Below are 18,689 nucleotides of genomic sequence, written 5' to 3'. Positions count from 1 at the left end.
TAGCTTTTATGCTATTTAATTTAATTTGTCTACTTATGACATATTTCATGCATATCTTTTTTAACAATCCCAAAGAAATGCATTTTTCATTTTATTCCTTTGTGTCACATTTATTCTTTGTCGACCTGTGTTCCCCGACATGTAGGTTTATGGGATTTCGACGATGCCACACTATATCAAAGCTTTGCAACTCTAAAGTAAACGCATTCAGGTGAGGTTAATTAATTCATATCGTATGCTAATTTTCTTTTTTTGCCAGCGCAATCGTCATAACATCTGTTATTATTGGTTTGATTTACAAATATTTTGATTTCGAACAAAAGACCCGAGTCGGACCGAAACTGCATGGAAATCTGACTAGCAGTAGGAAACTTCTCTTGTTGTTGGTCGCTCTTGACAGGGATGTAAAATCTGCAAGGAATTTCGAAGAACAGCCATATCAAACCGGATAAAAGTAAGTTTGGAAGATGTAAATCAAGCGAATTGATTACAAGGTTTCCCTTGTTTAAATATTATCAAAGACAGCAGTCAAGACTACAAAAAATATCCTTTTATTCAGTTGATTATTAATTAAGTTTTAATGAGGTTTGACTGCATTCTTTGAGTTTCATAAGATTTTATTTCAGTTTTTGATGCTGACTACCAGTAATCATTACATGACAAGATCAAAATAATCAAACAGGTTAAACAAGAGAGAGGGCGTGTCTCAAGATCAGGTTTATATATATTAATCAAAACAGATGATTGAATACTAAACATTTTTAAAGTTTTTTGTTTTGATATTTTTTTTATTTTAAAAAGGAATTGACCGATTGCATACTTTAGAAAGGTTTAAGAATAACTAGTGATATGATCTCTTGGAGTTTTTCTGTTATGGTTATCTTATATATCCAATGGTACATATGTAAGTATCTGGTCAATCAATTTGTATTTTATAGATACACTAGAATAGAACCGATCAATTAGAATTGGAACGAAGCAAATACAAGTAACAAGACAATTATTCAGACAGTTATAATCGTTACCTTGTGATGCATATATATAACAATTCATGTATTATTCTAAAGAGGGGTCTTTGATCAAATCATCATTAAATATTGATCCTAATGACGTATTAGAGGCTACATCATAAGCTGTTATTGTAGTTTGGTAACCTTTTATTGAATGAGCAGTCGAATGTTTAGCCCTTATTTGTTTACATTAGTTTAGTATTGATTTTGAGTAAATGTACATTTGTATCTGTGACACAGTGCGCACTGTGTGTAACAATTGTCCTTTTTATAATGCTCACAGACTTTGAAAAATATATGAAAAAATAATCTCCAAAAACTACATGTTTGTCAATAAAATCTATATAGAAAGAACTTAAATTTGGCAATTTTAATTTTGGTAAATTTTAAAAAGTCGCCAAACTAAGCAAAAATCATATTCCCGCCAAAATAATTCCTAGCTATACGGTTTACTGCTAATATTTTTCGATTTTATCTTAAAATATAAAATTGGAGATAAGGAAATTGTCCGTATTTTGCTTTAGAGTTTGTAAACACAACCACAAGAACATAGGGCGCTGTTTTTCTGTGGATTGAGTTCAACCTTCAGATCTACGTAATGTCCGGTACAGACAGACGTAGCACGGAATCTGGCGCTGCTAAGAAACAGAAAGAACCAAGCTCCTTGGTCTGTGTCACCACTTTCTTGGAGCTGATGGTCGTGGCCTTTGTCATAACCGTTGATATTCTCATCAGGTAAAATAGTAAAACTTTTATTTCCATGGAAAGAATTCCTTTATGTTCACAAAGAGTGTCATATTTATGGTATTTCACAATATTTACTTATATTTTGCAAAATATATTTCAAATGTTGATAAATCTTCAGAGATTTTATTATGATTGCTAACGCCCTTGGGAGCTAGCATTAACGTTCTGTTTTGTTTCCCCTTGAATTAATGTTTTAATCATGAATAGGAATTCTGGGAGATGCTCGTATGCTCAGAGCGAATTCGTAAGTTTGTCATCTTGCACTGTATGCTTGTTAGTCATCCTACGGGCTAATTAATTACGTTAAGATAAAACTTCAAATGCGCATGTGAAGATTTGAATTTCGGAAAAAAAATAACCAAGTCATAAAAATAGTTTTGCGAACTATTAATATACGTCGCATATTGTATTTCAATGGATTATGTATTCATTTTCATAATTAATATTCCACAGACCGACTTTCGTAGCATTTTAAAGAAGCTAACCTTGTTTTACCTATATATCTTAACCCATGACGTGCAATGTAGAAATAATACAACAAAGGTTTTCTTTTGCATTTTATAAGTATGTTGGACCATATTTCTCTAAAACGCGCAACACGATTGGTGGCATGGCACCTTCTTGTACTTTTTTCGACAAAGCTCCGATTTTTATTCTTTTGTCGGATAGACCTGACGAGCTGCATTTGGTGATCACCGTCTTCATTTCTGTTGACTTTGGACATCAACATGGTGACCGAAATTATTTTTTTTAGTTCTGTGTTTCATTAAAATAAATTAAAGGTGTTGCATTAACTACAACTTGTTATTTCTACATGTAAGTTTCATTACAAGATCTTGAACAAGTGTTAGAATCCCAATTTATTCCTACAATCTAAATGTTTTGTCATTATGATTGATGTGTGATTACAATGGCCTTCCGTTTCGTAAGCATAGTTATCATTTATAGTCCGAAGCATGTACCATTTCAACCATATCTTCCTATCATCTCAATGTCATGGCATCGTAAGCTTGCAACAAGTACAACTTCCATTCAATTGGTAAACGTATATCCAATAAACTCGGAAACACGCTTGTGATAATCAAATTAAGGACTTATTTTTCAGACTGACAAACATCTTCCCCCTCCGTCGACAGCCATTTTCCTGTGCAGACGAGACCATCAGTCGGCAGACTTCACGCTCTCAGTTCATAGGTTTTGCCTTCGACCATGACTTGCCAGATTCCATTGTCTATTCCCTTAGCTTCTGTCTGCCATTGTTTATCGTTGAGTATTAACCTTTTTATTTTACACCATTTTATCATAGATCTGACACAGTACATGTCATGTAATATGACCGATATTAATACTCGTCGTATTTTTCCCTATTGAGTTGATCCGAGACTACAACTCAATTAGATTTCATTTGCAGCAAAGGATGTAACGATAACAAAACGTGCAGAAACCTTTCTAACCTGCTTGGCATCAAACGTTAACGGACTTCAAACCATTTCCAATATTAAAAAACAATAAACAGACCGAGAATCCTATTATCATTTAGATTTCCCGCACCGTCTTCTTTCTCTTAATAATTATGACACATCCCAAATAAATCGACACGCAAATTAGAACCATTTTAACAAGACCTTGGACTTTCAGTGGGTTGTAACGATCTATTTCTTGTGTCAAAACAAGTAAAAATGACGCCGGTGTCAAGCGAAATTTACACCGATTGCGTAGACTTCGCTCAAAAGCCAGACAAATCCTGTTGATTTCAAAGAGCCATGGCTGAGTGGCCTACAATGAAATAGACAGACCTACGTCATATTGCTGTTTGGCTCAACAGCCCAAAGTCCAAGCTCCTGTTAAAATGGTTCTACCATTAATATTTAGACACCAATGAAAAGTTATTTTGTGTAAGCACATTTACAGGTCTTGGCGAGGAAGACGGGGCTTTGTCTAAAATTGAGGACCGTAAACGTTCTTGAAACTAGTTTTTAACAGGAAAAAAAACTATCACCGTAGAATTCTCGTTATCTTTTTGGATACTTTTTTTAATCATGACGTGAGCTGCAAAAATTGTCAATGACATATTAATTATTGAATTTTGATGAATGTTATTTTGGCACATTTCCAGATCCTTGCTGGGGAGGTGGGGTTGTGGGCGTTTGCCGAGGACCGACAGAGAACGATCCGTGTCCTGTGTCAGAACTGCCGGGTCCCCCAGGTCACACGCAGGCTGGTCAGGTTTGTTGGTACGTACGTGAGGACGCCCAATTCAAAGTAGACCCCTCATACCAAGTCAACGATTTCTGATTCACTCCTCTTCTAAATGGTTGTGGAGAAGTGCGGATCAGAAACTCTTGACTTGGGAAAATGGTGTACAGATATATTGTAGAACAATTCTAACAAATAAACCGGTAAATGGATATTTAGTTAGTTTGTATTTCAAATATTTATATTGAGCAGGCCTGTTAATTTCATCAAGTTGTTGCCCATGACTAAGATACATCAATAAATGTCAAACTAGAAGCTGTAATTCGTTATTGGTGCAGATTTCATTTGTTCAATTGGTGTGTGATCTAGAAACTTACCTTGGAGTTCTGTCAAAATGAATACCGGAAGTCAAATTGCTGAAATGTTTTGCCTCGGACTAGAACGACACACGATGATTGAAAAACAAAACACCTCACGTTGTCGCAATCAAAATTTCGTATAAAAACTTTTATTATAACTTAGAAAAAGGGCTGTTAAAACTTAGATTACAACATGATGACAGACCGAAAGTGTTTTTCAGTTTACTGAGTCATATGCATTGATATACCAAAGATTGTAGTCCTTGACATAACAAATTAAACTTTCCAACACTTATTAAGTTCGTTAGATTACTGACTGTCAACGGAATGTTGCAGGATTACAAAAGTTCCCGCCCGAATTGGACTGCAGCACAACAAATTCCCACAGACAGTCAGTAACAAACCTAATCAGTCATTCTTTTGATTTTTGAAATCCTTTTCTGTATCTAATGTTGATTTATTAAGCCAATGATATGGTTAAACAACGCCATATACACGTTTCATTTTTTGTTTTGTTTATTTTTTATTTTAAAATCTTTGCCGTTCCGGACGTCTTTCACATTTTATAAGGGAGTATATAATACAAGATCTGTTTTTAATGTAATGAAATATTCTCACATAATTGTGTTGACGTACGTAAGCCTTATTTTTAGTATTGAAGATTTATACCCAAGTTTGTAAATTTGATTCTTAAACTCTTCTTCCAAACAACATTAGAATTGCAACCAGAGGCCCATGGGCCACATCGCTCACCTGAGGAACAATAGGTATGATAAAATCAGCTTAATGGAGTCATAATACAAACTATCTGGACAATGTACAATAATATATGTAGATCCTGTATAAATAAAATCCATTTTCCCCCTTGATATTCTTATGCTTATAATCATTAGTCCCTTTTCTAACAGGATGATTTTATAGTCATATCACATGTTGAGTATTGCAGTTCTCAAAAAGAACCTTAACAATTGTTCATATATGGGATATAAACCTACATCAAACTCTGAACCTTCTTGTTAGGCCGATGAATTGTCCTGGGGTCAATGTCTTAACAATTATAAAGAATCATCCGGATGATTAGCTTCTGAGAAGAAGATTTTTAAAGATTTACTCTACATATTCCTATGTAAAACTTCGACCCTCCATTGTGGCCCAACCCTACTCCCGGGGGTGTCATTATTTTCACATCTTTGAATCGACACTACCTGAGGATGCTTCCAAAGAAGTTTTAGCTTTCCTGGCTGATTAGTTTCTGAGAAGAAGATTTTTAAAGATTTACTCTATTCCTATGTAAAACTTTAACACCCTCCCATTATGGCCCCATCCTACCTCCCGGGGGGGGGGGGGGGGATATGATTTTCACAACTTTGAATCTACACTACCTGAGGATGCTTCCACACAAGTTTCAGCTTTCCTGGCTGATTAGTTTTTGAGAAGTTTTTTAAAGATTTACTCTATATATTCCTATGTAAAACTTCGACCCCCCATTGTGGCCCCACCCTACCCCCGGGGGTCAAGATTTTCACAATTTTGAATCGAACACTACCTGAGGATGCTTCCACACAAGTTTCAGCTTTCCTGGCTTAATGGTTCTTGAGAAGAAGATTTTTGAAAATTTCTCAAAATTTTTCATTAATTTCTAATTATTTCCCCTTGAAAAATGATCTGGCCCTTAATTTTCACAACTTTAAACCCCCTTTGCATAAGGATGATTTGTGCCAAGTTTGGTTGAAATTGGGCCAGTAGTTCTTGAGAAGATGTTGAAAATGTAAAACGTTTACTGAAAGACAGACGGACGACAGACAAAATGTGATCAGAAAAGCTCACTTGAGCTTTCAGCTCAGGTGATCTAAAAACGTTTTAAAAGAACTTAAAAGGCACAGTACGGTATAACGATAATTATATGTTTCTTTATCGTTTTGAGTAGTCTTTCTTTGCACTTAGTCCTGGGCATTTCTATTTTCAATTCGAATTCCTAACCATTTACCATATAATATCATTTCTTTAATGGTATATAAAAACAAAATGTTCAATATTTTTATATTTCGATCGACCTTTACTGTTTTAAATGTACCAGAGATGAATATCTTTTTGTGTGTGCAGATGTCATGAAAACATTATCAATATCCAGATATGCAAATGAATTTTTATAACCCCCTTGGTAAAAAGTACTGAGAGTCATTTCCCCCCATAACTGCAATTGGTAGGATTTAGTATTGGAAATGAAATGGCATGATATGATCTACGTAAAATAGACATAGCGGGATACTGTTACAGTAGTTTTTCCTTGGCACCAGGGGCGCTCCTAATATGGCTTCTGTTTGCACTTATTAATCCTTGCTAAAAACATTAACCGTTTCTTGGTCATATTGACCTAGTAAGAACTAAATAAACGAAGTTCGATCATTATCGCAAAAATTAGTTTGTCACAAAAAATGATTGTCTTTTGGACATTAGGACATAGTAGGACTGTTTTAGCTGAAACCAGAACCCTGTTTGCCCCGGTAAAACAATTTGCAACTCCAATGAACTGTCAATTGGACTGGGCTTCAACGTGACTGGAAGATTACTGCTTAGCAATTCTCTACAGATCCGAGATAATCGACCACTTATTACACCATAGACTGTCTCTGCCAAGAGTTCCACGTTGCTTTTACTTGCTTCTGCTCGATGAGCCGTTGACAGATTAGTAAAGTGAATAAAAGTGCTCTCAAAGACAATGCTCTTGCCAAACAGCTTTTCGTCACGAAGTTTCAATCATTATTTTTATGAAGCAATATACGCCGACTCATTAGAGTGATAGACTTTATATGTTGAAATGTTAGTAAATATACTTAAAGCGCCCAAGTGAAACCCACATCAATTTCGGTGTTAATGGCAGATTTATTAAAGTCTGTTCTAAATTGGTAAAGGCCAACGCCATTCTGGTGTAAACACGACACTTTTATTTATTGAAAAAAAAAATTCAAATTGCTTTCCATCATGTAAGAAGTCATGTAAAAAAAAAATTGAAGGTTAAAATTCCATGGCAAACGTCCCTAAAAGTTGTAACCAGTTAAAGATATTTTTTTTACCTACAAAGATCAAAGGATAATCTCTTTGACTGCAACATCCATCCCTTTAATTATTTATTGTTTAGCTGACTATCCTGATGGTATTAACCTACAAATTCTCATCCTTTATCTAGCGGGCTGTTAATTAAAGTACATTCCATGCACTGGAGCCAGTGAATTTTTTTGTTATAATCGGTTGTGTATGCTATCTAGATTGTATGTACCTGTGTTTGAATTGTGCCAGTGTCAGCAAAAGAACAAAAACTGGAAGAGGATATGATTTTGTATAATTCAGTTCGTAAAACAGGTGGTTATTGGAAAAAAATCAAAACAACTAAAAGAAAAAAGGCTTTGCTTTCTGTGATTATTCACCTAATGCTCTAACCACATAAATCAATTCATATAAAAGCGAAAATACATGGAAGTATCAGTAACCAGGTTCTTTTCAAAACTGAGATTTTTTTCATAATTTTTATATCACTGTTATGTTGCCAATTATGCATTGACTGCAGTCTGATAAATTCAAGGTTTCGTCATGACACTTTACACAGACTATCAAAAACGAATATTTCCCTTTTTCAGTGAACTATTTCAAATTTTAATGTATTCAATATCTCCTAATATATTTGGAGAATCTGGTGTTTACCAAATACCTTATAAGAGTCTGTCTGAATTTGAACAACTCAGGGAACGTAGATTGGCTGAGGAAGCAGGGCTACCTCTCTCACACAAAACACCTCAATCAAATAATTAAAAATTTTACTTTTTACTCAGTTTAAATTATACTACTAGCATTCAAAAGAAGCGTTTCAAATGGTTGTAGGTGTGTTCGTCTTCGGGGCATTTACTCTTATGGTCTTTGTTGACGTCACAAAGTTGATGACGGGACGACTGCGACCCAATTTCCTGGAACTGTGTAAAATCAACCAGACGGCGTGTAGAATGAATGGGAATCTGGGCGACGACAGCTTATGCTTAGAAAAAGACGAGATGGTGATAAAACATGCGAGGTATTACTCTGAATAAGTCTACCCAAGCAGTTGTTTATGTCATTACGCTCATTTCATGTATACATAAGCAGTGCTTTGTCTGTTGGTTCATGCCACCACGCTTAGAAATCAAAGGATGTAATCATTTTGGTAGTTTTGTTTTCTATACATCAAAGAGCTTTTCATCATGTTGCTATATCAAAGAGGAAAAATATTGCAATAAGTGATATGGGTTAGTTGAGGGTGCCTATATCTTTTTAATTAATTTGCTCGGGGGGGGGGGGGGGGGGAAGAGAGAGATTATACATTAATATACCTTGATAGCTTTACAATTCCCCTTCTTTTGAAATACGACCAGCCGAGCTTTGTACCCAAATTAAATATGGAATGAGAGAAGAAAATCATAGCATAGATACATGTACATGTCTTATTTCCTAGTTTTCCTTATTCTCTAATTGTCATGTCTGTCAAACTCTTTCCTGTTTGGTTAATACGACTAGCATCGTAGAAATATACCTATACAATTATATATTATTATATTAGACATTGATAATACCTGTCATAAAATTAAGAAATCAAGACACATATTCAGAAATGAAGCCTTCTAATTAAGATTCATGGCTATTAATTTGAAAATCATGACTGAAAATTCCCTTCATACACGTGCGTGTAACAGAGATCGTCGCATCCAAGCTGAATGTCCGTTTACCCAGGGGTCACAAATCGATTCAATTTAATCTCTGTTTGTTACAGAAAGAAATGTGATTACTTTGATTGATATTCAGTGTCACCCACGGTACAGTTTGGACGAATAGCAGACGTTATCTGGTACAAGACTGCTAGGAACTTTGCTTATCCTTGCGTGTAACCTACTTCAGTAAGAACCCCCCCCCCCCCCCCCCCCCCCCCCCGATTTTTATGTATATGCAAGATACATGTATATAGATGATTCAGATGGATCAAGGCCTATTTACATATTTCATTTCCAAGTAGAAGACACTTTTTATTATAGCCATCAATTCAATATTAACACAAGATAAAAGAAGTCAATTTGATTACAGAAAAGGCGAAATATAAATAATTTGAATATTGACACTGCGCTCTCTTATCATGCTTATTTGAAGCTTCCGTAGGTCTGTTCTAAACAGAAGGATATCACTAAGTCTCGTCAAGTGAAGAAGTTTTATTTATTATGTTTAATTTGAAGTGTTCAATGCATTTTCAAAGAAAACTCCATTCAGTTTTTTTAAAATATTCATGTGGTGCAATTTGTTTAACAGAACTAATTGTAACTGAATACAATGTACTACAAACATGATGTAATAAAACAGAATTCTTACGTGGAATGAAAAAAAAACAACAAAAAAAGACAATGTATAAAATAAATAAGTGCAGATAGAAATTAGAAAAAAAAACCTTTTGGATTTTCGGATTATGGGCACATGAAGTCAGTAAGATAAAACAATTTGTTTTTAATAGTTAAATATTGTCTTAACTCATTCATGCTAGAAATTTAAATTTTTCTTAATCATTTTGGGTAGTAGAAAAAATATCAATTACTATCTGTTCAAAAATATCTTTTGAAACAATTAATAGAAGAGAAATGTTTCTATCAAGTTGAAAGTTCAGTTAAATCATATCGTTGAATTTCTGTACATCATTTAAATTGATTTAGAAACTTACCTCGATGTGATTGCAGTTGTATGTTGAAAATTTGCAAGTACCCAGTATCATTTTACACTGAAATTCAAGATTTAATCAAAGCATCCTTTCTTGAAATATAATCATTTCTTATTGCAAATATGTTAGTACTATAAATTAATCGTGAATGGGGTTTTTTCCCTGATGTCTTTCCTTTTGGTATCGTTAGTCCTGAATTTTGCGTTGCTCTCTCCTTTATTTACCCTTTGTCTGTTGCTGTCATTTGTTTTGTGTGTGCTCGAGTTACTGAGCTACATGGTATAATAGAATTTATCTATAAAGAAAATCTAGATGTAAAATCAATTGGCCCAAAGTTATTGAAATAATCAGTAACTGTCTGTACATTGCCCTTAAGATTACTGTTCCATTATGGGACATTTTCACCGACTTTTTTTCAGCTCTGCATACTATTTACATTTGTTATTATACATATTTGATGCCTTTAATTGTATTCTTTAATAGCACACCGGTGCCCGCTAGTTGATGTTGCTCATTAATTCCATTGTCCGGTCCAAATAAAAAGACAAACTCATTTAAATGTATTGTAGAAACAATCGATTTCCTGCCGTTTTATAGGCCTTCCATTGCTTGGCCTGTTGGATGGGAATGATTGATTTGGAGTTAACCGCTGATAGATCCGTATTATCTGTTTACACTCTGCTGTTTTTAAGGTCTTCATTTCCATCAATGGATGCTGCCTTGTCATCGTATGCTGCCATGTTTATATCGGTGAGTGATAAGGAAACGATCAGTTTCAAGTTTCTGTGATTTGTTCAGACAAAACTTATCACGATTTTTTACACAATCTGCAATAACCAACGTCACTGGAAATAAAACCTTTCTAGAAAATACTTAAGATTTTTTTCTCTCACCTAACAACACCAAGAGTATTAGGACCAATGTCAAACCAGTTTAGTTCAATACTCATAAAAATAATTGTAGAGACTAAGAGACACTGAAGGTTAAAGTTTTATCGCGCTTTATCATGGCCGATACATTTGCTAAGTAAAGAAAAGCAGTAATTTCATTAGCAATAGAAATATATAGATAAATTACGTTTCTATGTATGTACATATCTAGTTTCGAATCTTACTGGAAGAGGTGAAAGCCTGTTCTAACCATGAGCTCATCAAAATAAATACATTGTAAGTAACTACTAGCGCAATCAACGACTTTTCTTTGGGCTTTAACATATAAAGAGTTCAAATATCAATTGTGACCAAATAATAAGTAAAGGACTTTCCAGTAAACCCCAAAAGAACAATACGACCACGTTATTTCCAGTCCGTTGTAGTTTCTATGTTTTAGCTGTCTCCTATACTTCCTTACGGGTTTATTTTTTTTAAAATTCATTATTTATAAAGATACCAGTATTTTCTATCGAGATATAACGGTATTTCCCAATCTGATGTTTTGTGTCGACAGACGTACGTACACGGGGCGTTACGGAGCCGGTCTGTCAGGGTCCTGCGTCCGTTCCTCACCGTCCTGTTCTGTATGCTGTCCCTACTGTGTGGTCTGGTCAAACTAGGGATCGGTTCCAGTCATTGGACAGACATCGCCGCTGGATTTGCCAGTGGATCATTCATTGCAGTTTACTTGGTAATATTTTATATCTTATAACAAGGGTAACAAATGTTCACCAGACTCTGACACCTGATACTCGTGTTTTTATAGAGGTTATGAAAGCAATATATATGAGAGAATTGCCAATATATAAATCTCAACTTTCATTGAACCCTGACAAATAAATAGTGAAACAAGAAGACGACCAGGTAGTCTCCATGGTTATTTTTAATTATTTTCAGAACGCTAAATATCCACAAATTTACTAATACGACACCCCCCCCCCCTCCCACTTTTTTTTCATTTCGAAATCTGAACATATTATTTGCGTCTAGTGTTTAACACTGCTTAATTTCCTTTCTCCTTCAGAAACATGTACTAGTATACTGGTTAAAAGATGTCCTAGATTGTTTTTAACAAGAACTAAATAAGACCTCATGGAAAAATTGCCGATAACAACATGCGCATTACATTTTTTTTGCATTGTCTTGCTTAAATTTTATCAATGTGCAGGTTTTTTTTAACCTTTATCAGGAAAATTGATATTCTGATGAAATAAGCATACTTGGTTTTTAAATGGTTTTTAGTGATAATGGCAATGAGATTATGGTGAAAAAAGCTGGTTTTTATTACTTTGGACAAGCGGCAAAATGCATAACATCGATTTTTATACAAAACTTGCACTAAATTGCCTCCCGGAAAGAGCGGTGCATTCAAAAGTAGTTAATAAAATGACACACTCAATATATCACTACAAAAGTAGTTTGACTTTTTACTTTCCTAAGGAAAATGACTCAAATAATTTTTAGCATGTTTAATCAAGATAAGATTGCAGCATAACTAAGGTTGGAACAATTACGGTGCGCAGATAACATTTTTTTTTTTAAATTATAGATAATTGTTCCTCAAATCAATTCATGTACTATATAAAACGCAGAAATTTGGATTCAGTTTGATATTAATTGTCATTGTTTAAAAAACATATTCTAGCGTACCGGTACATGGTCTGTAATAATATATAAATAGTGCCCGTTTGGAAGGGCAACAGGTGTCAATTTCAACTGTTGCCCTTCCAAATAGGCACTATTTATTTTACATACTGAATGTCTTAATTTTTCCTTGGAGTGAATTTTACGGTGAACCGTTAGCGCATAATTTACGCGCATGTAACAATTCGTTGTCTTACCCGATGCAAATGTGTTGCTAACGCTAAGGGTGATAGAACGAATTATAATCTGCGTCTAAACCAATCAAATTTCAGTATTTAACATGAAAGTATTATAATCACAAATGTTTCTCTTACATGTGACTTAACATATATGTTAACATGTATTTTTAAAAAGAGAGAGAGAAAAAAAATACATACATGTCACTATGTTAGAAATATTAAATGATTAATCAGGAACCATTTCATCCATAAAACAAAAACAAAATATTCCGACGAAAATCTCTGGTTGTCTCTGAAGTAGTTTGACTGGCAAAAACATAGAATAATAGTGGAATTGATAAATCCACAGAGAATAGTGCAATAACAGAGTAACCTTTCAGTGACAGAGATTCAAAAGAGTGTTTGGCTTAAGTGTGTGATATAGTAAATTAATCACATCCCCTCTGGGGTTTGATCTAGATTCTAAAAGTAATAAGCTACAAGAACGAATTCACTGCAGCTTTAACCAGACTCGCTAGCAAGATAGTTCCTGTTCGTTTGATTAAAATACTTAACATCAAATCACTTCCAGTAATAACCCAATCAACGCTACGTTTTGTAATACACTATATAAACAGGATTTGATAAAAGATCACAACAACTGGTTAGCAATATACTTTGAATAGAATTTTAATACATCTCTGTAACATGACATTCATTTGAAGTTTTGATTTTGAATACTAAGGTTAGAGAGCAATGGATCATCTTTTAATATTTGGAACTCAAATGATCAAACTCCTTACCTTTGGATACTAGAGATTCGAGTTCGTTATTTTTATTTAAAAACAAAATTTCAAAATCTCTAGCAGTAGCTCCTCCTTATTTCAGTTATGTGAAAAGGCGTACTAATATTTTACACACAAGGCTCAGTCAAAATTGTTCCTTAAACATAGATCTTCATAGATGCAATATCATATCAAGCCCTCTCTGTGGAAAGATTGAAGACGGACATCACTTCTTTTACTCTTGTCCTAAGTATGCTACTGTTAGGGAACAATTTTAAATAAATTTCTTAGATTTAGCAAAATTCAGATTTTTGACTCTCGTACTTTACTTTGGAGAGACGACTCATCCAGTGTGGATGAAAATAAATACCATTCTTCAATTGTTCAAATTTATATTTTATATCATATATATTCAAGGTACTGGCAGACTTGCATAATCACAAATATCAAATATCTATCTTTATTATTATATAAGTAATTCCGAGACGTATTTGCAATAATATTGTATTTGTTGTCCATTATGTAAGGAGAGGGCGGATTAAGTTTTTATAACTTGTGCCCAGTCCCACTGTAATATAAAATGCAATAAACTATGTTCAAATCAAACCTAATTCATGATTAAAAAAGAAAGGACTTGTCTTTTTCTCATGGCAGAAAACGTGATTTACCGATGCATAAAACGTCGTAGAAAATGGTTGTTGTTTACGTAGATCGCATATTGGTCAAAGATTTGTTAAAGTTAGATAGTTTTGTATTTAAAAAGTTATGAAACAGTTTCTGGCATATGCCACATCTCATTTTGTACCACGCCTCTTCTATATAAAGCAAAAAAAACTAGGCACGAGTAATTGTTACCTCTGTTTCTCAATTGAATCTTGACAACTGACATTTATGTAACTGTATTTAAGCATTTGATCTTTGATAAAATTTATTTTGAACAATCGTGACCATGTCCGTTTAACAGAGTTACTAAAGCTGATTTAATGTAAAAGCTTTTGATTGTTAAGATATATAATTATTATTTGCGCTTGTTTGGGCCCAAACGTAAAATATGGTTAAACAAATTAAACATGCATTTTAATAATTGCCGTCATTTATCTTGAGCAGTTGTACCAACAATAAAATACCATGTGGTACCATGTTGAACCATTTAAACAAGAGCTTTGACTTTGGGTAGTTGTGTCAAACAGCAATTTCACGAAGGCCTGTCTATTTCATTGCTTGCTACTCAGCCATGGCTCTTTGAAATCAACAAGATTTGTCTGTATTTTGAGCTAAGACTACGCAATCGGTGGGTAGTTTGCTTAAAACCGCGTCATTTTTAACTTGTTTTGACGCAAGAAATAGATAGCTACGTTCAACCGAATGTCAAAGGTCTTGTTAAAATGGTTCTATGTGTTTTGAAAATAAAATACGCATTTGTTTCATCTTTATACTTTTATAAACAAATCTTATCAGTTAACCCATTCTATATAATAAATTCACACGCGGGTGGCTTGTTTATGTTTAAATGTTTTCTTTTTTTCAGGGACGATATGTTTTAAGGGGTTTCAATGAACACGAAAAAACGGAAAGAGTTTTTTCCCAGCTTGATCAAATTCTCGGGGAGCAAAGACTGTTGGAACAACTTATCAGAGAGGTGAGATTCTTTTTCATCATTTCTATTGCGTGACGATATTGACGTTATTGACGTCTATCTCTGCATCTTTTTCTTATAATGCTGAAGTTAAACGGCACACAGTTGATAAATCTATTGCAGTGTTTAAGCTGTTCAGATAATGGAGATGTATTATACTTATGCAAATGGGTGATTTTGAATAGAGTAAGGGATTTGATTTTCTCGATAAATTGTTTTTTTTTTTACAAATATCCGCTGGACCTTTCTACCCCATTTCTGAAATAAATTACATAAGTACTTTTGTATGGTGATATCTGATGTTCCTTTTTTATTATACTTAAAATGAACACAAAAAAAAACAAATCCCAAACCCACACGATTTAAACAATGACATTTGGTAGAAAGAAGATCACAATCATGAAATAGATGCAGTTTTGTCAAGACTATAAGCTATATATATCAAAAAAGAACATTGAGAAAATTCTACAATGATTGGGTCCGATAGCAAAATAGGTCCATTAAAAAGAATCATGGTTCATGATAGACATTTATGTATGCAAAATGACTAAATTGTTTGGTTTTGGGGGGGGGGGAAGGAGGGGTACTCAAATATTGTTTTTAGTGCCATTCTTATTTCATTTTTTTCACAGTATTTTTGCCTAAAATCATACATAGGACTGGAATTTCGTCAACACTGTATTTAGTCAATGAAACAAAATATCAGTATACTGTAGTCATTTACCAGGCCTTCATTTTTATATCGTCAAATTTAGTTTCTAAATATTTAATGGTGAGGATGATATAGATTGACATTCAAGCTACAAAACATTGTATATTCCCTTCAAACATTTGTCCTTTAAAAATAAAAATGGTCTTTTTCAGCTTGGTGCTCCTCCATCATTACCGCTGCAAGGTTATCAGATCCCAAGGGCACACACGGACGACAGGTGGCGCTCTCTAAACAACAAGGTTTAAATAACAGTACACATAAAGGTTTACAAGACAATGCCGTGACAATTCGCAGTTTATCGATCATTTTTCTAAATGTCTTCCTTCAGTTTACGAGCAGTAATTGAACGCGATAATTACATGTAAATCTTGTTTATCAGCGGCATTCATCAGAATTATTCGTCTGATTATCATTGGCATCCTTTATTATCCATTTTTCTTCCATCGCCGAACCTTTTCCCAAGACAAAGAAATAATCAGATTTGACTTTGGCACTGACAGTCACGGTTTATCTCAATTTGTCGAGTTTTATAGAAATTGCATTTGAAATGCGATCAGTTTTTTGTCAGTACGATTTCGACAAAGAAACGTTCTAATTTTGTATTGAATTTCATGCTGATAAAAAAATGTTTGGATTCATTTGGCTCGTAGTCTCCCGGATTTTATCGCGTTTCTTAAAGTGCTCATGCTTCTTCATCATGGCGCTTCCGCTAATGGTAGATTACGGGGTGGGGTACTTCCGGCGGTTCGTTTATCTCCCTTGTTACCATAGAGCACGCAAAAACCTTTCATTCGCTCTGGTAGTCACTGGGAACATTGGCAGGATGTCTGACGATCAAATCAACGAAAATATTCATCGCTTGATCGGAACTAACTTCGATATTATGGTTTACGGGAATGTGTTATGTGGAGGGTTCGGCTAACAAAATGACTGAGATTGACATCTTATTTAAAAGTGTTTGACAATTTTGTTCTTTATAAGCAGAAATTTAGAATAAATAATACCCAAAACTACAACACACTTATTTATTCATTTAGTAATTAAAATTGATTGAAGAAATAAATAAATTTATCATTTAAACATTTCACAGAATAAATTTGATAAGGACTAGGAAAAAGTAACTATAGCATGTAAATGTATTATAAGCCTAATTATGATTAAAATGTAGATTTATTTCAAAGTCTCATATTCGGTACACAGAAGAAAAATGTGCGCATTTCCCTGATAAGAACTAGATAAGATTTTATGTTTCAAAAAATATCTATTGTACACTTTCAAAAATAAATACTTATTCATTAGATTATTTGTATAGTCATTAATGCACATCTCTTGAGAAACAAGGTTTATAGGTTCCCGTGTTTTTCTAGGAAGAATCTCCTTATCATTCAAGACCTAATAAGGATATGAAGAGTGTAAAAAAGCTTCTCGCTTTGTTTGCGGTGATTGGCCGCGCTATCTGTTGCGTTAGATGCCTATCCTTTGGTCAGGATTCGGTTGTTAGTTCAGCTGGGACGAAAAGATTCAGTGTCGGCATCCTGACTCTGACTTGTCACTTCTTCTCAGATATCGACTCAATGGCTTTCAAGAATATCTAAAATTAACTGTTTCCAAACACAAATTTTAGTTACAAATCACGGATTTCTGATGGTATCATATAAAACCTCGTCTGAGAGAAACAAGGCCAATGACAATTAGTGATTGCATTGATACGATAAGAGAAATCAATGCTGGAGTAGCTTAAGCCCCGCCGCCTTCAGCAGTAGCTGTGGAAGCAGACGACATTTCTACATGTAGAGCAAGCAGCTCAGTGTCTCTCTCCTCATGCAATATTGATGCGGCCGTGTGTATATATACCCTGATATCCATCAACGCTTTCAGTCAAGCTCAGTATCTCTACCCGATAACAATGATACTGGAATTATAAGCAAGTAATAAGCCTCCTTCTACAGATCTACAGTTCACTGAGTGAATAAGGAGAGGCAACAGAGACCATGTTTCGAAGTGTATTTAACATTCGTGGACATTCATTTGAAGACGATGACCCTGCATCCTGTGTCAAAATGGCAGCTAGGGGTATTCACGACGATGAAATGTCGTCCTTTTTAACAACAAACGTTCCACACGACGACGAATTCATTCCCAACAATCACCTGTGTGACTGTGACTCCTTCCATTACAAACAGGAGATTTCCAGCAAGGTAGAGATCTCGTCCGGACGAGCAAAATGTTACACTCTCTCGGACGAGGATTGTATTCCAGACCGTAGTGACTGTGTTCCTGCTTCGAACAATTCCAAGAAAGTGATGAGACTGACCCGAAGTTATGACAAACTTGAATTCAAAGGAATCAGACACAAGATTCAGATCAAGACGAAAAAGAGCAAGTCGTACGACAGTGCCTTTGGAACTGCGGTCAAGAAAGAGGGGTAAGCTTCGCTAAACGCCACCCCTACAAAATCAGGCGGTGCTATGATCTCGTCTACTCAGTCAACGCATTGTGCTCAAGTGAGTTCAGTCATAGAAACAATGTTCTGTATCAGAAGTAAATTTGTCAAGTCAATGTGTTTGTATGTTGATGAATGTATGATGTTTTTGAATGACTCTCATCTTATTATTTTCCCTAAACGACGAAAAAAGTGTCAGTATTTTGTAATCTACATTGTTTGAAACATTGTTGTGATGTTTTGATTATATTTCTACAAATAAAAGGTTTATATATATTAGTTCTTTGTTGCACTCTTTTCAATTTGAAGTGAAGGCAGAATTAGGCCGATAAAATGTCACTGTGT

At 34.5% G+C, this 18,689-nt stretch overlaps 1 protein-coding gene across 2 annotated transcripts; it reads left to right on the top strand.

Moving 5' to 3' along the window:
- The first annotated feature begins 317 nt into the window (after positions 1–317).
- LOC128168341 (phospholipid phosphatase-related protein type 5-like) lies at positions 318–18,623 on the top strand. 2 transcript variants are annotated; one of them, XM_052834579.1, is made up of 9 exons: positions 318–454; positions 1,600–1,745; positions 2,863–3,022; positions 3,874–3,991; positions 8,189–8,375; positions 10,727–10,784; positions 11,481–11,657; positions 15,082–15,192; positions 16,054–18,623. In XM_052834579.1, exons 2-9 carry the CDS (start codon positions 1,609–1,611, stop codon positions 16,144–16,146), a joined length of 1,041 nt encoding a protein of 346 aa, XP_052690539.1. In that variant the 5' UTR covers positions 318–454; positions 1,600–1,608; the 3' UTR covers positions 16,147–18,623. The 2 variants fall into 2 exon arrangements, with proteins under 2 accessions (XP_052690539.1, XP_052690538.1); XM_052834578.1 differs by having other exon boundaries at positions 1,535–1,745.
- The last annotated feature ends 66 nt before the right edge of the window (positions 18,624–18,689 follow it).

This window comes from Crassostrea angulata, chromosome 10 (genome assembly GCF_025612915.1).
Source record: "Crassostrea angulata isolate pt1a10 chromosome 10, ASM2561291v2, whole genome shotgun sequence".
NCBI classification, from domain to species: domain Eukaryota; kingdom Metazoa; phylum Mollusca; class Bivalvia; order Ostreida; family Ostreidae; genus Magallana; species Magallana angulata.
This window is presented reverse-complemented; position numbering and strand designations above follow the sequence as displayed.